At 38.4% G+C, this 26,322-nt stretch overlaps 1 protein-coding gene and 1 long non-coding RNA gene across 2 annotated transcripts in view; both read left to right on the top strand.

The window, feature by feature from the left end:
* Nucleotides 1–1,555: 1,555 nt before the first annotated feature.
* LOC122324219 lies at nucleotides 1,556–10,504 on the top strand. Its single transcript, XR_006247115.1, has 5 exons — nucleotides 1,556–1,735; nucleotides 2,348–2,419; nucleotides 3,767–3,828; nucleotides 9,551–9,704; nucleotides 9,869–10,504. It is a non-coding gene; the product is annotated as an uncharacterized LOC122324219 (long non-coding RNA).
* Nucleotides 10,505–12,932: 2,428 nt separating this feature from the next.
* The window catches only part of npr1a (natriuretic peptide receptor 1a), a 77,878-nt gene continuing 64,488 nt past the window's right edge, over nucleotides 12,933–26,322 (top strand). The window contains exons 1-2 of the mRNA XM_043218022.1: nucleotides 12,933–13,567; nucleotides 14,348–15,124. Of these exons, the coding sequence (XP_043073957.1) occupies nucleotides 14,377–15,124 (748 nt within the window). The 5' untranslated portion in view covers nucleotides 12,933–13,567; nucleotides 14,348–14,376. The remainder of the gene's footprint in view (nucleotides 13,568–14,347; nucleotides 15,125–26,322) is intronic.

Raw genomic sequence — 26,322 nt, forward strand, 5'->3', positions numbered from 1 at the left:
TCCTTTTTATGAAAACATGAGCCTAACTCTTAAAGAATAAACATAAAATGAGCATAACTGGCCAAATATGTTATCAAGGGGCTTTTTTTGACAATTTTTTCACAGCCTTGCAGCGCCCTCTAGCGGTAAAAAATATAACGTTACCGTCAAAGTCAATGACAGTAAATACATGTATAATATACTCCAGCACTTGTTTTCCGTACAAGCTGCTGGTGTCCTAACAAATCTACTAGTCCTTTATAACACATTATTTCTGTTTGGTTCTTTCAGTTTACCAGTCTTCTGAATCAGGAGTGTGTACTGTATATTAATGTAATCATATGCAATTATATGCAATTGACAATCATTATAAAAAAAAATAATTGAAAAAAAGTAATGCTAAAGTATTTTTTGCTTATTAATAATGTACATTACTCAGAATCAAACTGCTATTATGTCCAGGATGTTTCTTCTGAAACGTCTTACGATAGGAGAAATATAAATAAAAGCAACTGATTGCACATCTAACAATGATGGAGCAATACAAACTTAATTTAGTAAAAAATATTAGGTTATTGCTGGTTCCCTGTGAAACTCTTAGACAGCAGGAGGCGCCAAAGCTTCAAAATCTTAATCACCTCTTGCGTTTTCTTAACATTTTTCTTAATTTAACGATGCACCCCCATAAACAAAGCGCGGTTTGATTCATCTGTGGTTTCCCAGCCACGAAATATCACAACCACAGCTGGTATTAAACAAGTCAATCGTTTGATAGAGAGGTTTAGTTTGGTTTAGTTAGAGAACTGGTTAAACATCTGTTGGTGACCTCCAAAGGGCTCTCTCTCTCTCTCTGTTTAAGCTCAGTGTAATATGGATGGGTTGACACTAAAAAACATTTGATTCAATAAAGGGGATCTGCAGAGGCTCCATAAACATAAAATGCGCCTGCACGGACCAGAATTGCCTCTAACCAGACATTTATGCCGTTCTTATCCACAGTGTTTACGAGACCAGATCAGCCCAATTACCCTCCTGGAGCTGAGCAGATGGTCCCCGTTTAGCCAAAGTTCATTATTTTTGTTAAAGTGCATTTGCCTTCGGTGTGAGAGCAGAGTTTGTTTTTGGATTATTGGACCATTTGAAGGCAGGCAAGGCAGGGCAGGTTTATTTGTATAGCGCATTTCATACAGAACGCTAATTCAACGTGCAGTTTGATTATAAAAAAAAAAAAATCACAACTATATATATATATATATATATATATATATATATATATATATATATATATATATATATATATATATTTTTTTTTTATTACTATTAAAATTATTTACAAAATCATTCAAAATAAAACAGACGGGTAGGAGAAACAGGTCAATAACGGCGCCATTTTCAAAAACTGAAAGTTGCAGAAAAGTTTGCCAAACTTTTAAGAGTCTTCTCTTCTACGCCTCACGTGTATATCATTAAGACCAATGAGATGTCGCGGTGGGCGGGGCTACACAATACAACACAATACAATACAATACGAACCAAGAGAGAAGTTTTGACGCTTGACGCTGATTACAGCTGCAGCGATTCAAATACATAACCAGTGAGCGTTTAAAACTATCGCCTTACTTTAGGCCGGTTCACAACGGCTTGTTAATTTGAGCGGTACGGTTTTCGCGGGAAATTCGAGCACGGCGCGGCGTCATTACGTCTTGTCCGTAAACACAAAAGAAGCAGTCCCGCCAATTCTACACTACAGCTGCAGGTGGAGCGTCGTTTAATCATAGCCTCCGTCGTAATAATTAAAACATTGTGATGGCGAATGTAATTTAGAAAGTAGTCCTATTATACGAAATGAAATGACTTTTAAATGTGCTCCTGATTGCTGATAGCCTGGCATTACACAAGATACATTTTAAAGACAACCACTTCGAAGGGAGCATAGTTTGCTTTTTGGGTTAAAGTAATGTCTTAAAAGGAAATTCGAATTATGCACAAGTTCTCTCGTGGCTCATTAGTGTTTTGTGACAGCACAATATACAAAATGTATATAATATTTATTATTAAAAATGTATATAATAGCACACGTTTAAAACAAAGGGCAATATGACAATATAAGGGCAAAATAAGTCAACAGATAAACAATTAAACAACTGCAGAATACGCCTGTGTCCTTTCTACTATATATTAGGCAAACAACGACAAAAAAAACAGCCCATGTGAAATAAGTATACCTGTATTCATAGTGTCCATAAAACAGGGACATGTGCTTCTAATTCTACTTCTGATGACATTTTTAAGTGTTCATCCAATTATAGGTCACGTGGCAAGTTTGATGAATGTTAGTAATTTCGTCTTCAATTTTGGATGAAACCAGATTTTCAGAAGGTGTCTCTCAAGGATGCTGAAAACCACACAATGCAGTGGGACAGACATTTACAGCCAAGAGGTCAGTATGTGGGATGATTACGCTAAAAATGAAAAATGCTTGAGATGTAATACAAGAAAGCATCCGCTGTATCTCAGAGTCAGACGAGCTCAATTAGTAATTGCTCTGAAATGTACACTAGTTCAGTAATCGGCTTAAACTACTTTTACAGTAAAAGAATTAACCTACTTCTAAAACTACTTTTTGTTTGAGCTCTTACCGTCTTCATTTAATTGTGATTCTTTTTCTGTTTTTCGTAACTAATTTTATTAATTCCGTGCGTCTGGTAATGCTTAACATCTCCAGCACAGATAAATAGACGGCACAAATAGATTGAAAGCCCTATAAACAGAAGATACTAGCCAAAAACACCTTCAGATAGGCTTTGAGAGCTGTGAAGGTTCCTGAGAACCGGTGGCATAGTTTCCTGTCCTTCAGCTGTTAAGAGAGCTACTTTAATAGGCAATTTCTATCAAAATCTTGGCTGAAGTGCCATACATATTCAGCTCTCTCTCGCTGATTGCTTATGAAAGTTATTTTCCCTGCAGGTGGTGGGCATTTGTTTCTGCTGTTTGTAAGTGAATGTTAAACTGTGTCTGCTATGAGATGTCTTTCTCGCGCAGAGAAAAATGCAAAAGACACCGTTTTAGCTTCGCGGTGTAAGTGGAATTTATTTCGGGGATCGGAGAATAAAAGGGTTTATGTTTCTAGTTGTGAGATGTTTTGTAACGGCACCGCTCGTGATCTGAAGTTGAGATTGCGGGTTTTGCTTGACATGTCCTTTAAATGCACAGCCATGATATGACGCTCTCATTTATGAACAGCACAGCAAATGTGATCACGGCAAATTAGCCTAAAAGAAACGAGTCTCCGCACAGCGCACTGTATGTGCTTTGGGTCCTATAGCTACATCAAAGTATCCACATGACAAGCTGTGATTGTAGATAATGAAAGCAAGTCATTTTGGGACTCTGTAGACGTTAGTGAAGAGACAGCCCAGCTCTACGTGTGCCGTGGAAAGCTTTTTGCCAGAGACAATCTATGATAAAAACCAATAATACTGTCAATCTGTACATTGTTACTCTCATCCTTCATATTTCTTTCCCTCCTCAAGCAGTACCTACCTGTAGATCTGCAGCACTTCTCTCTATGAATCACACAAACAGTATCTTACTCATGCCCTCTCAAATCTTCTACAGCACAGTTTCTTTTAGAATAAAAAAAGAATGCTGTTTAGAGAATACTAATATTAAAGAGAATACTTTAGAATGCTGTTATGCAGTATTAACATAACGCTGTTCTAAAGTGTTACCAAATTGTAATTTGTCATGGTTTATAATGTCTTATACATGTAACGTTCTCTTTCAGTCACCCGCCGTGCCGATATGTCTACAAATGCCTGAAAAGAGTACAAGCATGTGTCTAAAAAGGTGAGATTTCATTCAGTTTGACCTTACAGTCTGTGAGCTCCAAGCTTTATTTTCCGAAGCACGCTGCTTTCCTCCAACATTGCTCAGTATTCAGTTTTGTGCATGAGGTCAGTTTATTGAATCCAGGCAGGCTGGTACTTGGCCGCAAATGTTTGAAAAATGTTTTTGTGACATATTCTGCAGTTATTCTACCGTGTTGCTATGCTATGTCTAATGTGTCTAAATGCGGTTTTCATAAGTTTCTATGCAGCTGCTATAGGGTGTTCAGAGTCAAAAGAGCCTACCTCCGAGCCTGTGATATTCTGGTCTCTAGATATGACTCAGATCCTCCTTCAGTATACATAGGATATATGGGATATTTTTGCCCTTTTTTATCATCCGCCAAGCTAAAAATCCAACCCAGAAAAGTCCAAAAAAGTAACAGCACACCTTTCATCAAACGAGCTGTGTGATTTGAGGTATCATGACTGTAGCAAAAACGGTACATTTATTTAAATCCCTCTCTCTGAGTGTGAGGGATAATAATAACGATGCTTGCCTTAGCAACTGCCGCTAACTAGAGCCTTTCATGTGAATTATTATTTTTTGGGTTTAAAAATGAGTCCAGATGCATGCACAAAAGGCAGATGGATCTTAACCAGAACAGCAAGAATCACAACGAGCAAACAAGTACATCGCGCATGTGAGTTTGTCTGTGTGTGCTGCGTTGTCTCGTCAGGCCATCTAATAAACATTTACTGCCATCGGCTGAAAGCTCATAAAAATCACTCTGTGGGATAACAAGGTAACAAAGAGAAAGTGTGACTTTCAAACCGACTGGCAACAGTGTTACTTTGTTTTAAGCAACTTCTGAGAGAAGTGAGAAAAACACCTATGTAGTGCATAGGCTAGTGTGTGAGCTTTAGGTGTGTATATATAGCATAGCATCGGTTTAGCATAGCAATGCTAAAAACAGTACACTTGTACTTAAAGTGCTCTATTTTCTCACTCTAATTTTTACTTCATATGCTAAAAATGATTCTTAATCTTAAGGTAAACTTAAGATCATTTAAGTGTGTCAGCTATTTTGGGACACCATGAAAATGAGCTGAAATGCTGAAATGTATGCATTTACAGTGTATTTATTTACCACTTGTACATTTGAACCCATCTTTCATACACTACACTCAAGTGGGCATTTATGTAGAATCATTTAATAACCTGCATGTTGTTCCAGTTTCATGTTATCTGTCATATAGTGTGCCTTTCTGCTGAAAATCTCCACCATGGTTTTGAAATGACTTAAATGGTGAGTAACAGAAGACAGATTGTCAGGGTGAATTACTCCTGTAATTGAATGCTGTAATGCTGCTTAACCATATGAGCATTAAAATTTCACACACATGCATATTCTTTAATGAAGAACTGGGAAAAATTACTAAGTTGTTGTTCCTTTATAGGTTTGCAACCGTTTCCTGTCCCTGTTAGCCTGTTCTTGTTAACTGTCAGCAAACTTTGTGTACAAGTTGTATACAGTATGTAGGCATGTGACTACATTTACTAATCTCAGTTATGGGTTAGTTATGGCTGCCTAGCAACAGGTATTTTCTTCTTTTGATCCCAATTCTGCTGGCCAATTGCTAATACGCTTAAAATTTCACATGTTCCTCTACTCATGACAAACAATTAACCATGCCATATCTTAAATCCGATAAACAATTATTGAAATAATAACAGAAGGTGGTAATTGCACCATTACATTTATGCATTTGCCAGACACTCCAAGACAAAGTGTCTTACGTTGCATGCAAGGTACACATTTCGGTCTTTTATGCATGGCCTGGGAATTGTCCTTTGCATTGCTAGCTACAGTATGCTTCAGTGTTTCATTTTTTTGTTTGCTGTAGTGTGATAGTAGGAAATATCAGTTTACATTCCCAAACATTAATTTTGAGTTCATTGTGTAATGATGTAGTGACATTTAGCTTGACAACAGGCAGTGCTCCACACAGAGAAAAAAGACAAAAACATTGATGCTCTTAACTGGCCTTAAGTTAAAATAAGAAATTCTGGGACATTATGTATCAAAGCATTTAAAGCTGGCAAGTATAGCACCACAGACTGCCCAGGAGCCCCCTGATGATCCAGGTCTGGCAGGACCTGATCAAGAGCATGCAGTGACATTGTTAGGAGTGCGTGTATATGAGTAAAGATTTTTGTTCCTCAAGATCCATTTAGGGATTTAATTATATTTTTTGCATTATATCACATAAAAAAAAAAAAAAAATTTTTATATTATAATATTGGTCTCAGTAGTTCTAGATGGAGTGGAGTGAATGAGTCTTCTCATAAAAAGGAGTTAAGCCTTTTCCACTTCCTTTTTCTGTCACGGTGCCTCTAGTGGGAATAATGATGTCTGAAAGTAGGGTTGGCATATAGCAAGGACAGGCAGAGTGGAACTGACAGCTAATAAATGAGCAGAAGTCTGGTTTTCGCCAGATGGAGACGTCACTCTAGCAATTGCTAAACATTTCATAGAGGTATATTTCGTAAAGCCTCGGTTGTCTGGAACTGATACCCATAATGCCACCATCACTGAGGAAAGGAAAGGGATTCTGTGACAGGGAAGAACTTCTGGAGCTAAATTTATCCAATTCTGAGAAAGCAGATAGAAGTTGCTACTTATGTCATGGCGAAACTTTAGACTGTTTTAAATGAGTCATTGTTGGCCTTTGCCTTTTGTTCTGTTGGCCAGAACAGTACCTGAAAATGTACACTGAGCCAACTGAAATAAAGTTGGTTTACAAGGTTGAACTATGAATACATGAAAATTGTTCTCACCTCATTGAAAGTGAGAACTCGCTGCATTTCTGAGTGTAATGCAAGCTGGAATCGTTCACACTATGTCCTTAAATGATGAAAACACATTTGTAAAGGAGACATTTGATATAGTTCATTTTTGTGACAGCTTAATCCAACACAGACATTTGGGACCAATGCTTGGTGACGTGTGTATCTACTAGAGCCTCATCTTTGCTGGAAACCACAAACGATTACATCAGTTGTTAAAAGGATTGCAAATAAATTATTTTGTCATCATTGTCAGAGCTAAAGTATTAATGCATTTTCTGCCATTTCATCTCTTTTATGCTAAACTGTATTATTAGACCGAGGAATCAAATAGAGTTGATTAACTGCTTTCTTTGCCAGCGTAACACTGACCACAGTTGTGTCAGCAGGTAATATTACATACTTCCTGATTGCTAGGCATTCTTTTTCTGAGATTTTATAGTTCTCCTTCCACTTATTTTCAAAATAATTTTTGGTGGGAGACTGCTTTGGTTTTAAATGTTGCCCGCAGATTGGTCGGTTTATACAGAGCCCCCTAAAGCCATAAACACACAGTGCGATTTTCAGCTGTCCCAGACGAAAGATTGTCTTCGTGAAACAGTCGTGGCTCCTATTCAGAGGTAATCCAGTACCGTACAGTGAGAGAGGTTCAAAGACAGTCAGACACCGCCACATCACATAACGGCAACAAAAACATGAATAAATGTCATTAAATGACTTTCTATTTATTAACTAACATTAACAGATTGTTCCATGTTCGTTTGTATACCGCGTGCAAGCTTTATGCACATAGTTCAAGTCCTATTCTCTGCTTTTAGTGTATCTCCGATGCAGAGTTACAGCGCCACATGCTAGCCCGGCATGTATACTACATCACTTTGGGTCAGTTCCTTGAGACGAGGGGGAAAAAGATTGGATAGGGAACGCTCTGGCTTTGTGTGGGCGTAGCCTGATAGGATTGCTATAATCGTACAGTGTGTTTTGGGCTTAAATCAAGGTTGTCCAATCGTGTTCTTGGAGGGACACTTTCCTGCAGAGTTTAGCTTCATCACACCTGCCTGGAAGCTCCTAGTTATCCTGAAGATTGTGATTTAACTTATTTTAGTGCTGAACTCTGTGGGACAGAATTGGACACCTGTGGACACTCCTGGAGAGTCACTGTCCTGCAGAGTTTAACTCTAACCCAAATTAAACAAGCAAGGCCTTCAAGATTAGAAACTTCCAAACAAGTGTGTTGAAGCTAAACTCTGCAGGAAAGCAGCCCTCCAGGAGCAGGATTGGACACCCTCACTCTAGGGCCTCTGTGTAAACCAATCAATCTGCGGCAGCATCTAAAACCCAAGGAGTTTGCCAAGATGAAGCTAAATCCTTCAGAAGCAGGTTTGAATGCCCCTGCTTTAAGGTCTTTGCATCTTTTAAAGCCTCTTTAGCTAGAAACCTTAGCTAAAATTGACATTTCTCACATCTGCCTGTAATTAATAATGCCTATAACAGCCTATAGTTGAGCGTATAGTTGAAACTACATACATCTGGGTAAATCCAGATGAATTGTGCTTGACTTTGTGGTTACAAGAGCTATGACGCTGTTCTTGTAGCGTGCCTCACGCAGGTGCGCATAGCTAAGATTTCCAGGATAATGTTTGGCATCAGCTGACAGTTGCATGGATGATGACCACCCATATCACAGCAGCTCCTCAGGGCTGATAAAATGACAATAAAACAGTAATCAGGCATTTTCCCTGATATGGAAGTTATATCTTACTTGCCTTGCAGTATGTTCACTAATAGAGAAGGCTTGTCGGTCATAGAGGTTATAAACTACAAAATGGAGCTGATTCTCTGAATCAGTGTCACTTGAACCTAGCGACTGATTACCATGTCCTTAACAAACTTAATGTTCTATGGTAGCTTTTGTTTCACAGAAATGCATAATTATTTCACTTGAACTGTCTTCGTTCATGTTCTTCTTCCAAACTGGGTTTGACCAGGGTTATCTGTCACATGATCATGTAGTTAACTCATCAGATTAAGTGGATGTTCTGAAGACACAGCCTCGATTTATTACTTCTCTTTTCAATTTGAATCAATTGAATGACGGTTTCCTGAAGTAAAATGTCAAGAAATTTTAGAAACAGTAGAACAATGTCTTCAGATGTCTTTCTCAACTGGCACAATGATTTCAGGTCTTCAAGTCTCTACTATTGAGCTGACGAGTTGAATTAGCGTGTTGGGGGAACTCCGGGATAATGAATGGAAACCACTGCATTAAGGCACAATCACATTAGCCATTTTTATAGCATAAATGTCCATCGTCAATAAAGTGATGCACAAACTACTAATCACACTGAAATCAATTTTAAACCAAGCAGACTTCTTTTGGTCAGGGTGTCAATTTCTCATGATAAAAATTGAACCTCATGCAAAAAAAATGCCCTTATCTGATATCTTAAACATGGAATGTGTGCAAAATATCATATCATAGATATTATAGAGATTATGCAAATGCATTAATTTGTGGTAGCTGTTGTTTTTATTAAAGTTATCATGCATTTTTATAGACTTTATCTACCCATTTGATCACTTCTGGTTTGTAACAAGGATACTGGTTGCCATGGAAAACTTGAGTATGAGTAGGACTTGTGCTGTAAGAGAGGTCACAGGTTATTTTTGTGTATATACTGTGATTCAGACTTCACCAAAAGCTGCTGACATCTCTTCCCAAAGTACACTCGCACCACTTCTGCCTAATGATCTCCTACCAAAGCGGCAAAATAACAACGTGTGAAAGCGGCGGTTATCTAACCAAATGCCAGAGCTGTAGTGTAAAACAACCAGAGGATCGGAAAGGATGTTATTCCACTGCAAAAAAAAATTATTGTGTTTTTCTTTAAAGGGACCTGGTAAAGGTGCTCCGAGGGGAAACAGAGCAAGAAAGAGAGTTAGGAAAAGGGAGAGGGAGTCGAGAGTTTCCTCCCACGTACACACGCAGGAAGTCACTGCTGAGCTGATACAAAGCGTCATTACAGGGCTGACTTATCCGTGCCGAGGTAATGCATCAGACCACTTCTCGATCCAGACGAGAGATGAGATGCAAATGAAATGTTTACACAGCTATTAAGATCAAGACACTTGACACAATCTCACACAAAAGCATGTCCTCCTTGTTCATTTCCGCACCGTGATTCCAAACCTCTTCTCATTGCATCGTGAGGTTTAAAGGCCAGTGACCAAAGACCACAAAAAAGGATGAGAGATCACTCCAAACATCAAACATCCTGGAAACACAGAGGGAGGAAGCAGTTTCATTAGGCCATGAAGAATCCAGACCAAAACAAAACAAGCAAGAACAGTTTGTGCGTATTTTTTCTGCGCACAGGAATGTGTGTAGGCTGTTCCGTTTTTTTTCAAATAGTGATTACATACATCTTTGGGAAAGCACACTCGTGTTGGTTTGTAACTGAGAAAAGAACTTTGAATGTGGAGGATTTATTGGAGTTTGAACTCCTAAGTTTGAGTGAGTAATACAGAAGAACGTAGGAGAAAAGGAGGAGAGGGAAGAGATGAGAGGAGGTTACCCGTAATAACAACCCTGCAAATGCTAAAAAGAGAGAGGCTGTGTTCTAAACAGTGTACTGTGCAGTATATAGTGCATTTTAAGTGTAGTGTGTGAAAACCAATGCATTACGCAAAGCATTTTTAAAAAGAGATGCAATTTGCTCATGTTAAAATTACACCTTTGAAAGCAAAATCGATCGTCTTTGAAAATTATGAAATGCTATTATTCGTAATGTAATCATTAATATTTGATGTTATACAACCTTAGGATGTCGATCGCGTTTACACACTACGTCTGAAACATTCATGCATCGTTATTTTTTTTTTATAATTTTTGCATTTTTTGTGCCAATGCAACTTCCAGTTGCTTTGTGAAGGAAGTGTGCTTTGATGTTGCCTACTATACTTTTTGATAGTGAGAACTGGTATTTCATGCATAAAGGAAATTCATTTTACGACAAGCAATTCTTAATGTTGTTTAGTCACAAGATCACTAGTAGTAATAGTAGTCGAGCATTGTCAGAGAAAGAGCGAGTGACAGAATGAGTGAGGGTGCAACATATCCTGTTTTGGAAACTGTAGTCACTGGTATGTGTGTGGTTGACCGGATGAGGTCGAAGTGCGAGGGGGGTCCGGATAAGCAGCACGGGCAATCAGGGAACGAATGGAAGGGCATTTGGTCAGCTGGGTCACAAGGACGGTGGCAGAAGCTTGAAAGTACGTCCTTCTGGAGGCGTGGAAAGAGAAAGTGGCTCACGATTTATCAGCTGTCCGGCCCTCCCTACGCTGCTTATTTATGACCAGCCGTAACCGGGAGGTGCTGGCCTGGCGCGCAGCACGTCTTTCCCGGCGCGCTCTGTGTACGGGAAGCCAGCGGCTGAAGTCCTCCCTGTGCTTTATTGATCTGGAAGTTGTTTGTCAGGGTGAGTGCTGCTGAGGACGCGCAAGATGAGACTCTCCCGCAGAAGGCCGAACGGAGCACAAGCCAATAAAAGCGTAACGGACTGCGCAAAAATAGACCGCTTTAATTGGGAGGAAGTGGGCGAAAAAGCTGGAACAATGAGGAGGAAGAAAGGCATGTGATTAAAATGCCGGAGGTCGAGAGGGACCCCACCTCACCTCGCCTCACACCGAACACTTCCACAGTGGCAGGGACAACAAGACAAGTCCCGCTTTCTCATCTGTCCAGCAAACTGTTTTTCCTGTGTATTCCCAAGCAAGTGGTCAAGTCATTGTTACACAATGATAAAGTGGCTCCTCATCCTGTGTAGGGCACAGTCATCTTGTAGCTACAACAAACATTTGTCAAGCAGCCATGTAATTCCTAAACGAATGATTAATTCGCAATCACAGAGACACAAATGTCCTTATCATTTGAAATGCATGCTCACACGCGCAATATATGACCCTAAAATATACACCTGTAGCCATATAATAAATCCTGGGGTAACTAAATGTAAAAACACTAAATTGTACGTTTCACCAGGGATGTTTTTTTCAGGGATGCTTCACCCCAAAATGCTAATTTTTTCATTAATCAACTTGTAAAATGTTGTCTTCGAAACACAATTTATGATATTTAGGATAAAAACCGAGAGGCTTGCGACTGTCCCATTGATGGCTACCACTTTCAAGGTGCAGAAAAGTATGAAAGACGTCCTCTGAACGCTCCATCTGCCATCAGTGGTTCAACCGTAATATTACGAAGCTACAAAAATCTTTTTTGTACAGAAAGAAAACAGAAGTAGGGATTTTATTTAACGATTGGGCACTGTGAAGTCGCGTAGCGCCATTATCTGGTGACCTCAAGTCATTTGTGATCATTTTGGAGGTGGTTTGAGACTTTAATCCCGTGCAAAATGGCCATGTCTGTAATTTGTAAAGTAAATATTTCTCCGCAAATGACCCTGTTATATTTGTCTGAACACCGAGGTCCCGTGATAACATTAGTCTCGTGCGAATCAGCATCTCTGTGCTTTGGCAAGCATCTTGCGATGTCATATATTTTATTTTTTTTTCTTTCCTTTTATCTATCTTTTGCAAAAATTAAAGATGCAAAGACACCATACTACTATTTGCATAAATCTTTCATAAAAAGAATAAAGAAAACCATCAGAAGAGGAAAAAACATGATAGATTGGCTGAAGATGGATTACATAGTATCATGCGGTAAGGAACATTCTTCTGTTTACAATATATAATAGTATGCAAAACTTTAACATCATATCCGGGAGATGAATTCGGGTGAAATCACAGGCGTCGCTTATTAACTATTAGTTATCTTCTCTATCTGTCCTTCAGTGTTGATCTATCAATCATTTTATATTTCAGCTGGTCTGTCTGTCTATCTTTCTATCTATCGTCTGTCTGTCTATATGTCTGAATGCATGTCTTTCTGCCTGTCTATCTATCTATCTATCTATCTATCTATCTATCTATCTATCTGTCTGTCTATCTATCTGTCTATCTATCTGTCTGTCTATCTATCTATCTATCTATCTATCTATCTCAATGCATTTTGTCTGTCTATCTGAATGCATGTCTACCTATCTATCTATCTGTCTGTCTGTCTATGGCTCTCATGACAGAATGGAGTAATGATGCCACATGGCTGCGCAACAGTGCTGTGAACATTCTTTCTACATCTCTCTCTTTCTCCTCCTCCTCCTCCTCCTCCTCTTCTCCCGCCTGCACTTAGACTAGCACACTGTGTCATTCCCTCTCTCAGTTCTCTCCTCCTCCCACCTTGAAGCGCCAGCTTCACGGCGCTTTGACTGACCCAACACTCATTGGATGAGCTTGAGAGGAGAACAGCCTTTAAGGATAGACCGTGCATCCCATCAACCCCGCTCTTTTCATTCTGTGCAATAAAAAAAGTTGCGTTTCGTAGATGCAAACGTGAACGCGGTTTTTACTCTGACCGCACTTTTTTGTTGCGACATCGCGCGCATTCTGAATCAAATCTACACCCGAGAATATTTGCCCGTCTTCTCCAGTCGGGACAAGAGCAAGAAGAGGACAGTTTTTTTAACCAAAGAAGCCTCAATACTCATTAACAAAGTTTCCAAGAAATCCACATGCGCACCAGGAAAGGGACAGATTTCCTCTCCGCGAATCCCGTTTCCTCAGCACATTCAGAGAAACAGGGGAGCTTGAGAAATCATGCTGATTTCTGTGCGGAGGGACACCACACTGAAGTTTCACTCCTGTAAGTTGGATGAGTGGGTTTAAGCTTTAAAAATCAACGTGTACCCTGAGAGTTTTGCCGCCGCGTTCACGAGGCACGGATTTTAATTTACAGAGCAAGGCAAGAACCGCAGAGGGATCATGACACCAAATGACGACCTGATCTGTGGTAAAAACGTTTTATTGAACTACTTCTACTGTCTTTGGCTGTTCAGTTTTGTTTAAATATCCAAAGTGTGTTTCAGTATTTTAGGTTGAAGGGTTAAAGCGAGGGCGCGCGCTTGGACTACGCCGTCGGTCTTATACACTTGCGTCTCGTTCAAGAAGTTCAACCGAGGTGTTTTCATTCAGCTTTGCGTTTGAAGGCGTGTAAAATGACAATAGGCGACGTTACATATCGTAGTCTGTTCAGTTATATGAAAAATATACTTGCGCTTTTTATTAATAGGCTTGTTATGTTTATGTATTGGGTGTCGTTAGGGTTGTGCAGTAGTCAACATTTAAATTGGATCAAAACCTTAGATCAAGGTTGTCTTAAAACCAAAATTTGGTATGACAGCTTTGATGAAAGGTTTTATTGGCTAAAATATAGAATGTGCTCATGAGGAATACCTGCTACTAATAAACAGGCAATGTGTTAATAATTGGCATGCTAATTAAATATAAGCCGTAATTGCTATTATTTTTTTAGTAGCCAAGCCATTATGGGCTTCCCAAAGAACCTTTCACGATACCGATTATAGAGTAACCGTATTTTCTTAGTGCGAAGAACCTTTTAATTATCACAAATATCTTTTTTTCACTGAAGAACATCTGCTTATCGTTGCGGATTTCAATAGTGTACAATTTTCTCATTTAGTTTCCGTCAGCAATTGATTTGGTGAATGACAGGCATTTTAATTTCTGCCGAAAGCACGTCTCAAGTGTGTCTCTGTCTTCATGTTTTCAGAGTCTTAGTTCTTCCCATCCATTTTGACAATGGAAGCGTTCCAGATGGGGCCGCTGAGGCTCACTCTTCTAGTCCTGCTGAGCGGTGTGTCTTTCGGAGTGGTTGAACTGGAGCCCCTCGCTCAAAACCGGCCTCAGTCCCTCAGTCCCCATCCGCCTCAACAGAACATCACCCTGGCGGTCATCCTGCCTCAACACAACACCGAGTACCCCTGGGCATGGCCCCGGGTCGGCCCCGCCTTGAACTGGGCCCTAGAAAAGGTGAACTCCGACCCCAACCTGCTGCCAGGCTACCATCTACAACTGGTTTTCAACAGCAGCGAAAACAAGGAAGGAGTGTGTTCGGATTCAGTAGCTCCTCTCGTGGCCGTGGACCTGAAGTTCTCGTACAACCCCTGGGCTTTCATCGGGCCGGGATGTGACTACCCGGCCTCACCGGTGGCCCGTTTCACCACGCACTGGGAGGTTCCGATGATCACGGGTGGAGCGAGAGCGCTGGGTTTCAATTTGTACTCGTCCATCACCAACATCGGCCCCACGCACAAGAAGCTGGGCGAGTTTGTGGTCAGGATGCACCGGCATTTCGGGTGGCACAAACACGCCCTGCTCATGTTCAGCGATAATAAGAACGACGACCGGCCGTGCTACTTTGCCGTGGAGGGGCCGTACTCACAGATGCGTGAGGACAACATCACGGCAGATGACATGGTGTTTAACGAGGATGATGAACCCGTCCGTTATGAAGTGCTTCTCCGGGAAATCAGCCAGAAAGCCCGTGGTAAGTGTGACACTCGGTGGGCCGGGGAAGCGATGTCAAGTGCTAATGGCAGGCTGATGTTAGATGTCACATTCGTAAAATGAAAAAGCTCTTGCTCGCATTTTCTGGCTGTCATCGGTTTGAAGAAGCTCGTCTAATGCTTTTTGGCTTGGGCTTGTTATGTGTTATCATTTAACATAGCACATTCCGGTGAAAACAACTACGTTCACACCGCCGCGTGCGTATTCTTGTGGAAAAGAAGTGTGCTTAATTGTTTTAAATTCGCGCCTTTAAATCTTAAAAGTATACTTGGTAACACTTTAGAATAGCTAACACTTGTTAACTATTAACTAAGACTTTTCCCTCAGTAGATACATTTTTAATTAGCTTCTTATTAATAGTTAGTAAGGTAGTTGTTAAGTTTAGGTATTGGGTTGGATTAGGGATGTAGAATAAGGGTTTAATTATATGCTTAATTAGCACTAATAAAGGGCTAATTTTCTATTAATATGCATTCTAATGAGCAGCGTTACTCTACACGTTTATATAATTGATAATAATAATTATATGTATAATATCAAAATAAAAATTTACTTTAAAGTGCATTTAAAATTGTAATAAACTTTTTACTTGCACACTAAAGCACATGTACTTGATTGTAATTGTAAATATGTACTTAAGTCTTACTTAAATGTAATATAAACGTCCGCTATTAGTGCATTGTATTTATAACATGCAGTTAAGTGTCTAAAAACATTAAGTTTATCCTTTTAAAGTTATTTCCATAATAAATTTGTTTTTTAAAAGTACGATAAAGCCTTTTTTCACAAGGATATGGTTGTGTTTGATCATGAAAGAAACTTGAATTATAATCACGCCCAATACTTAAGTTATAAATTCACAGCTGATTTTTGAGAAGAAATTCAGTTAATATGTCTCTGAAAAGACCTGCTGTCGTCACATTATTGAAATGCAGCACGTTACTTAAGTGAGGCCATATCATTCCTGCCTGTCACTAATGTGATTGCTATAAATCTCTCTCAGGATAGGAAAATTTGCAAAAAAATATCGCGAGGTTGGGGAGTTTGGAAAGGCTTGGAACCGGTATTTTGAAATGCCAAACAGTTGAGAATAAGAATCAAATCCGTGAAGACGATACGTTTTGTCATTTGGTACAGGTATATGGTTTTCTTCCTCTGTGGTTGCATGCATTATTCATGAGTTAGACAAGAGGATTGTCTCTGATGCCTGTCTATGCAGACGTTATTTGATCCGTTCTTGTCACCCTTTAAATATACAGGACGACTTGAGAGTCACACCTGGTATAAAAATGGAATGTGGTTGTCGGTCTTAAACATTAGCATTAGTTTACATGCACCCGAATAATCCACTAGTAATGGGATCGATCATTTGAACACCTCAATTAATACATCAGAATATAATTTCAATAGAATTGGAAAGGGTGGTGAAGTAATGTGATCAATTGGAAAGAATTTAAAGGGATATTTTACTTTATCCAAAATATCTTAAACTGTGTGCCGAAGACGAACGAATATTTGAATTTAGAATTTTGACTAGAATTTGAACGTTTTCAATCGAATTCAAACCCGCCTTCTGTACCTGCGGAGGGATTCGCGTGTTTTCATGCGTTGCGTGCCTTACGTCTAACGTCTATCTTTGGCAAACTGGCAATCGAATACTGAGTGCATATCAAACATTTGCTTAAAAAGCTCATTTGATGTGTATGTCAGCTCCAGCGATATTTGTCTGCTTCTGAACACGGAGCTGGGGTTTTGTTTAGCATGAACTGCAAAAGCATGCAAATCTGATTGTGAAAGTTCAGTGTTCGTACAAACTAAAATCTCAGAATATAAAATTCAGATTGGGTTCATTTAGACGTAACTGTTATCTCCATGAAGACAGGCACTTTATTGTAATTGTAAAAAGTACAACAAAAAACGCAAGCCAAGTTTAGGGTTAGAAATGTAAAATAAGGCATTAATATGTGCTTAATTAGCACTGATAAATGGCTAATATTCTTGTAAAAGCAACTAATAGGTGTAACGCCATTGGATGTGTCGACGGCTGAATGTGACAGAATACAATTGCAAAAGTACACCTATTACATCCTTTAACGGTGTGTACCTAGATAAGAAAAGAAGAAGAACATTAAATTTGACTGCTAATGCAAATATTGACAGAGATGTGACTGACGGGTTTATACCGAGAGCCTATAGGCTTTTATTAAGTGCAGATTTATTACTCGGGTCTGTCTGTGAGCTGCCACAGGTCCCGCACAGGTGAACAGAAACAGGAAGCAGAAGCCCCTCGAGCTCATCTGTGCCCGAGGCTGAGAAATGAGTTCACGCAAGCACAGCTCTGGAAACAATTAACTCGGAAGAGATGCAAGAGCACTCTACCTCGTCCCCGTGCCCCTATTCCCAGGGTCTGACAAGAACAACGGAGCATTTCATAAAAGTTTGTACGGCTAATAAAATCCTGAGAATATGAAAAGTAGAGAGAGGCACGAAGGGAGAGACAGAGAGATACCGAAATGTCGAGAGGGGAAAGAGTACAAAAGGAATAATTTTGAGAAAATGACTGGCTCGCTGTTGGCGTCACACGCCAGGAGACAGAAGAGTCAAGGTCGTCTTCTCTACAGGGACAGAATGAAAAGAGCCGGCAGACAGGTGGAGACTGATAGATGTAGGGAGTTAAAGAGCTGAGAGAATGGGTGGCCGTTTTTCCCCTCGCGCTTATTCTGGTGGTTTTTGTAGTTAATGGGGCAAAACTGATTCAGTGTGATTCGGAATTGATCTATACGAATATTTCGTTCTTGTAAATGTTATTTTTTTTTGGACATTTTGGACAAAGCGTTACGGATGAGCGATGTGTACGGCTGTCTAAAGGCTGCACGCACAATACATCAGTAGAGTCTGTGGAACAATTTATATCATTCAAAAGGAGCATTTACACAACAAACATACACTTGAACCTGCGGATAAATGTCTCAGCCAAGGACAAAAAGGCTGAATGGAGATGCACTTTACAACATCTTAAAGAAAACCCCCAGCCAGTGTTGCTTGTCATGACCTCTATGTTTAAACGAAGTATGCGTTTCTTTCATATTGAAGTCATGAAAGTGGATTTTTACCACTGAATACCAAATAAATAGATAGCTAATATAGAGTCAGATTGGTCTCATTGATATATACGTGCAAGATATGTTGCACACATGTTTCCGATGCAGTAAAGAACTCAACACTTTAAAACAGTGCACAGTTACATCTGTGTTTTACATTTGTAAAACATTGTAGTTAAGGTTACCTAAATAAAATTTTCATAAATTGGATTTCAGAGTGAACTTGTCGAGTTAACATAACATTATTTTTGTACTTTTTTTTGTGCTGTTAAAAATATATATAAATATATATAATATATAAAAATATATAAATATGTAAGTGTACATGTAAATATTTTCTAAATATATACTGTGTGTGTATTTCTATGTAAAAAAATATACACAGAGCACGCACACATATATTACGCAAACAAAAGCCTATTTTGGATGTGGTTAAACGTGATTAATCTATTTGTCATCACTAGTTTTTTATTTTATTTTTTGTACATGAGAATTACGTTTCATACATGTTTGCAATTGTATTTTTTAGAATTGTCTCAATTATATCTTTATTTGTTGCATTTCCAATATTATAAATATCACGGTTTTGATTTACCTGACGAACCCCGCTTTGAGTTTGTTTAGCTTTTTTTCCCCTCTAGATTGTGAACTTATATCTTGCGATTTCAAATACTTTCTTTGCATACGTGGCCGCAATCCTGACTTTTTTTCTTCTGAATTCGTCTAAACACATAATTCTGAATGTTTGACTTTAAATCTTAATACCGTGAGAAATCAAATATGAAATATAGCGTCAAATTTGTCCATCATGAACTCATAATTATCGTCAAAAAAGACAAACTCCAGACCGCGTGTCTCTCCCTGAGTGCCATTAGATCTAGTGAATACTTTTCCTATCTTGCGGCATGCTCCCGAGAAATAACTGCAGTGTGTCTGAATATTGACTCCCTATCTGTGTGAGTAATTGCTGTCTCTCCAGAGCGCTAGCAGAGTGGTGAGAGAGCTGTGAGTGTGAACGGTCTTCAGCCGGGCCGCTCTAAATCTTCAGCTGCTGTGCAGACGTTAGAGAAGAGGCTTGTTAGATGTCCACCGGAACGTGGCACCCTTTAATAAAGCTCTCCCTTCCTTGATCTCGGAGTCCATGTAAACACGCGTTCGGACACAGTCACACTCATTTTCTGCGTTCAGCTGGAGTAAACAACACATTGTTTGATCTGTTGAATGTAGTATCGGGAAAATATATGTCAGGATAAGGGTAACACACATTATACGATGTTCTGATTATATTAAATCGGTATTTTATTTGTTAAAATGTTTTTATTTTTGCCAGTAAGACATTCCTGTGACCTCGCTCACATGTGCAATCGCAGATGTTAGCTCCGTTCTAAAAATATATATACTCACTTCGCGAAGATTGACAAGCAGTTGCTGGTTTAAATAATGGAATCAGCCCATTGGTATTTCCACACGAACACAAACCCCTTTGAGACTTTTGTTCTTCTTGGCTGTGGTTTACGGTTTTATTTTGGCTTGTATGACTCCTGTTACTTTTATTGACCTTGTCGTCCTGCCATTTCTCTTTTTGAGCGTGCAATCAATCAGTTTGCAGGCTTAGCTGGCACGGGGATGGGGGTGCATTTGAGAAGGATACTTGCAAATGTCATGCGGCTTTGTCCTCATCCACTGAAACTAATACTAGTGTGTTATGGCTACACAGGAGATCGACGTGTATATAGGGGTTTGAACTGAAAAGGGTTACTCCGCCCCATTAATCACTTCTTCAGGACACAAATAAAGATATGTTTGATGCATTTTGACAGCTGTAATCAACACGAGCAACATCCAGAAACAAGCAAGGAGATCCATGTGACAGCATAAGCTGTTCTGTGTCACCTCCGTCACGCTGATTAATGCCAAAATGTTATTTTAGGGTGGAGTAACCCTTTAGATATATATATCTTTATTATAACAACATATAACAATACAGTAAAAAGCTGCAGTATTGTCTTAAATAGCAATATTTTTACCTCAAATTTCAAACAGAGTCATCATGCAAACTGATCAGTTAAAAAAAAAAATAAAAAAAATAATACTTTAGTGCTTTTAATAATTTATTAAATAAAAAGTGCAAAAAAAGTAGCGGTGGTGTTTATTAAGACAATAAATAATTGCAATTGTAAGTATGAACCAGCATTAATAATAATATTAATAATTATTACATAGTAATAAATATTCAGCGTGCTTCATCAAAATGTATACGCACTATAAATCAGGATTATGAAAGGGATAGTTTTAGAAGTGGGTCAATCGTGTGAAGTAAAACATGTACACATTACCGTGAGATTGGTGTAAAAAGTCCACACAATGCATTTTGATTAGTAGTGACGGTCATACATCACTTCATGGCACTGTCATGATTTCTACACCCCTAGAGTGCGCTTCAATTTAAAATGCAAATATATAACAAGATGCTATAGGGTCATTTTTTGTTATAGGACAGGCTCTTTTCGTGACACTAGAGTGAATTTACACAGGGATGAAGCCTTGTTGTTGACAGTTTTCTGAGGTCTTGAAGGAGTACTGTGTTAGGAGTAAAGGAGTGCTGTGCCGCTAAGCCTCATTGTGAGCGCCGGGGCTCTGGCTGCGATGTAGGCGTCGAGCTAATTCAAACGGCATGCTTTTGTCCAAGAGCTGGATTACATCCTGAATTTGTGCCATTCGTGTCAGTGTTTACCCCCAGAGCGCTGTTTACCAAATCAAAGCTGCGATTTGTGTAGAAAGAGAGAGAATGAAAAAGAGAAATATGCCAGCGTGTAGCATCCTGAGGGAAGCTCTGGTCTTATCACCTATGATGGTGGAAACAGATCAGCCCCGTCGCTGTAATTATGCACTAGGGGTTTTTGTTTTTTTTTGACATTGTCTCGCATAATGGTATGGGGAGGGTGACACAAATGCTTCTGTTTCTACGTGGCCATGTGACTGGTTTTAATCACAGGAAAAGGTGAATAGTTACTTGCTAAGGTGTTGGAAGTGGCTGTTAGTGCATTAGTAAGTGGTCGCTGTGTAGGACTTTCTGAGCCATTGTCAGGTGGATCCTTCCTGGATTAAGTCCAAATAATAATAATAGAATTAAAGATGTTGTTAAAATCTTTTTTTACACATTAGATCAAATTAAGATTGATTATTTAGAAAACTATAATAATTATAATATGATTGATAAAATGAATATAATAATAATAGTAATAATATTAATTGTATTAATTTTAAGTAAAAAAACAACAACTTCAATTTCTTAATAATGTTTTAGTCATGCAAATCAGTTTCTTATGCATTTTTTGAGTAGTAGTATTATTAGCCATATGTATTTAGTTAGCAAAGTAATAAGCTGCAATGTTTACTTTAATAGCAATATTTTACGTTTTAAAACATTATCAGAGTGATGAGACAATAGTAACAGTTAATAGTAAGAATAATACATAATAATATATATTATTGTCATTATTATTATGTTTTTGTTCCTTTGTTTTATTGTGAGGTAAGAATTACGTTTATAAAAATATTATAATAATAATAATAATAATAATAGGATGATGTTGTTTAAATATTTTTTTAGTCAGAGGAAATTGAGATGGATTATTTAGAAAACTATAATAATTATAATATTTATAATTATAATTGATATTAAAAAAAAAAAAAAATATATATATATATATATATATATATATATATATATATATATATATATATATATATATATAATTATAATTGATAAAATTAATAATAGTAATAATAATAATAATAATAATAATAGTTTTATAATAATAATAATTATCTTTGGTCAAATCAAGTTAAATATAATTGTAATTAGAAAAAAAAACATTAATTCAAAAATCTATTATTAAAGTAATGATCATTTTAATTATCATCATCACAATGATACCACTACAATTACTACTACTGCTACTACTACTACTACTAATAATAATAATTGACCTGATTTTCTGTTCACCAGATGTTTTTTCTATGTTTGTTTAGTTGTTTTTGTTTTGTCATCAGGTGAAAAGCATAAATGAATTAGAATTAGAAACCAATTATTAATATTATTATTACCAGAAACATTTTCAAGAGCAACTAAAATTTGTGAGCTTGCTAATGTTTCCGGTCTTTACTGCTTCCAAAAACTTTTTCGTGCACGTCTGTGTCTGGAGTTTCTGTTTAGGAATTACCTCAGAGATAAGCTGTGCTCCACGCGGCACTTCAGCTGGACTAACGCTTTCGCAATCTCCCTGGCCACCATGATCGAACGCCACCGAACAGGAACCAGGTTGTTTCCATAGCGACAAGGAGCATCTGTCCAAATGCACAGAGGCGAGTGGGCGTGACGAGGCCTGTCACCTGTCAACTGAATCGTATGTTTTCATTTAACATGGACCAGAGCTGTCGGAAAAAGAAGCACGCGACCGTACGCCCACACGCGGACCGAACAAACGGACACTCGTACGCACTCACAGGCAGGTGACACCCATCCGCTCACAACACCAGCACTTCTCCATGCCTCAATATACACGCTGTTCGCTATCGAGAAGGTGACAGGACAGCTGCAGCGTCATCTCAACACCAAATGAAACCAGGGTTGCTTTTATCCCCAAGATCTTTCCAATGAATCGCAAGGGCTTTTTCAACAAGTCATGCATGATTGCGGCTGTACTTAACGTGACACTGAGCTGCCAAAACTCTTTTCTCCACTTTAAGGGGAAAAAGCTTCAGACCAAAGCAGCTGCGGCGTGATAGGCGTGAACTGACATTTCCAGATCTCGCCCTCCGCGCCGTAATTCATAAAGATCATTGCCAGCTGGAGCGCTGAGCTCATGTCAGTCATTTCCACGCAGCTGCTGATGATGGCTCGGGTTGGACGGAGGCTTTCAGAGGTATGAGCCGGGCTTCACACGCTGAGGTGTGTTCATGCATCACATACGCTGCTCTCGTATCTGATGAGACATGTTGCGTATAGATAACGTCTGCTCATCCCAATGTCATTTGACATATTTTTTGTTTGGTTTTTTTTAAAGACAGTCTTACCGATGTGGCACCCGAAAGCTTAGGCTTGCTGTCTTTTTTCAGGATATGGCAGGAAGCGTGGGTGCATGATAGTACCGCCTGAATTTTTTTTTTTTTTTTTTAAAAGTCTTATTAATAGTCACATTTTAGTCATTTGAGTATTTCATCATTTTAGCCGATGAAAAGTCATTGCATTTTTGACAACGTTTAGTCATTACTTTTAACTCCAGTTACCAACATTCATGGTAGTTATTTTGTTTGTAATTTGAATGTGCGTGTTTCACCGCAGTGATTGTACCTGAAAGTCTAAATGCCAACAAATATGAAATGATGGCGAGTATTTCACTAGATAAAACATGTTGTGAATTTTGGAAATGATTATATATCTTTTTTCAGTACATTTTGACTACAACGCTCTGGAGTTATTAGAAGTATTTGTATAACACGAATTGGAAACAATTATACGTAGCCACCAGTAGAATCATGATCTATCAATAAATGGATGGCTATTCTATAAAAGGCTATTTTGCATAGCGTTTGAAGTAGATTATTTTTGATACCATGCAACCCGGCTCTCATACCTGGAACCGTGGCACAATTGCATGTGTCCGTCTTTTTTTTTTGTTGTTGTTTTTTTGCTGAGAATTTCAGCTCAGCACTAGAATATCAAAACAACTAGAAAAACGTTTCTAGGCAACAGTGACACGTATCTTCAACCGCGGGAAAAAGACGCAAAAACTGAAATTATACGGCATCTGTACGGAATTAAACAGTCAGTGTGAGTGCTATGGCCATTCAAGGTAGAAATACTCTTTTACGTTTAGTAATTTTAATAAAATAACAACATTAGAACAAAATATACACACATTTAGGAAAACGCTCTAATGTTAATCAACAATGAATTGTGACGGCAATACATTTTGATCAAAACGCACATTTTATACAAGAAGTTAATTTAGCCTATAGGATGTATTCCGGTAGTCCTCAAAGATGTGGCATATGGGTTTTCTTGTGGGAGTGTGGTGCTGCTTACACAATTTTTCTTGAATACGCTATTATTGTCGCCGTTCATACACTTTTCATGATAGCCAACATTTCAGCCCTGCGTGCAATGCAGATCGCGGTCGCTTAATAATGTGTGGGTTGATGTAAGACTCTGAACAAGTTCTCTTTTTTTTTTTTGCACGCATCTGTTTTTAACATGTCTTGACTGTTGTACAGTCTCATATAATAACAACTGAGGTCGATCGTGTTCATGCAGTCTGTCAAGTACAATCCTAAAGTCACAGGGAAATGAACACAGCTCCTGCGACTGATTTCAGACGAACCTCTGGTAAACCTCGTAGTGGTTTAGTAATTAATAACAAAATTATCAAGAGAGCAATTAAGCAGATATTTAATTACTACAATATTTTTTTTTTCACTACACCACTGTTGTTTAGCTCAACTGAACATACAGGATAGTGGGATATCATACCGTAGTTTGCATCTGTGCTGCCTTCAGCAATCCATCAGATGGAGATATCTCAGTAGACGCTGCGTGACACAATTATTGGATTCAGATGCGCCTTGCTTGCAGAGGCAGCATTTTTCGTCTTTCGAACTTAACCAGAATGGCCTGATGAATATAGATGGTGAGCGCAATTGTCACTCCTTTAAATATTCTTCATTGAAATTCTTGCCTTTGGGCCTTGCTTCTCGATTTGGTTCATGCCTCTGCATATTGCACCTTGGCATGTTCACAAAACACAAGAGAACCAGTGTGCAGCTTTTTCTTTTCTGGTGTATGCATACATTTGTGCGTGTGGGTTAACCATGCCAAGGCTTCTTTTTGAGCATCTGTTTTATAAGTATGAACATTTAATACATAGATGTAAACATTGTATTTGGCTATAGTCAGTGTTGCCACTGTTTCCATGGGTTGGTCACTTATTTATATATGAACGAGTTTATTTGCAAAAACCAATAAGCAACCCTTCAAAAAATGAGGTGATTGGCTTGCATTATTCTTCACATATAGTGAACCCTAAACACATTTTGTCCAAGGCATCGTGAGATCACGTTTTACTGCCAACAAGTAGTAGCCTTATTGTTTTCGAATACAGCGCAATGTATTCAGGTCTGGGTACAAGGCCACTTTCGCTTGGTAAGACGCGTTGGCTGACTAAATGTGAGGATGGGCAAAACTTGATAAACCAGTGATATGATTTCAGGGCGTAAAAGGAAATTGTTAAAACGCTTTCGCAGAACCATTGCAAAAGCAGCTTGTTGCAATCAATGGTGAAGGAAAAGCTTTGTGTATTGCTTGTAATCAGTCTATACAGTCTATGATCACAACAACGACAACCTTTGTCAGGCATCTACATTGTCATCTGAAAAGATTACAAAGATTAAACAAGTGGGGGTTTTTTCACTATAAAACATAAAATGTTGTATGATCTGCTTTTGATATAAAACAAATTTTTAATATGTAAAAAAAACAATCCTTTAGAGAAGTTGATTTTTGTAAATGATTTGTATTTAAATTATTATTACAACCAACTGCACTTTGATTGATATTTAAAATTAATTATAAACAAAATTGAAAATTAACTAAATATATGTGTTTGTGTGTGTGTGTGTGTGTGTGTGTGTGTGTGTGTGTGTGTGTGTGTGTGTGTGTGTGTGTGTGTGTGTGTGTGTAATACAGGATGTTGTATGCTATGAAATTCGCAAGATGTTTAAATACAAAGACCTCTTAATTGGCAAAAGCTGAAGGAAAATTTGTTCTCTCATTTTATGACTCACCTTTAAGTATCTGCTTGGTAATGAAGTACTGGTACTCATGACTAAAGGATGAGTAGGTGTATCCAAACAAACGTTAGCCTATAATCTTTGTAATTCATAACGTCTGATAAGGATGTCGGAGACTGCTGTTTGGGGAATCATCAGGCAAACGGCTGCACTCTTAGTCATTTCCCATTAAAAAAAAAAAAAAAAAAAAAAAAAAAAAAAAATCTTTTGTTATTTTGCCATCTGT

This window comes from Puntigrus tetrazona, chromosome 19 (genome assembly GCF_018831695.1).
Source record: "Puntigrus tetrazona isolate hp1 chromosome 19, ASM1883169v1, whole genome shotgun sequence".
Taxonomy (NCBI): Eukaryota; Metazoa; Chordata; class Actinopteri; order Cypriniformes; family Cyprinidae; genus Puntigrus; species Puntigrus tetrazona.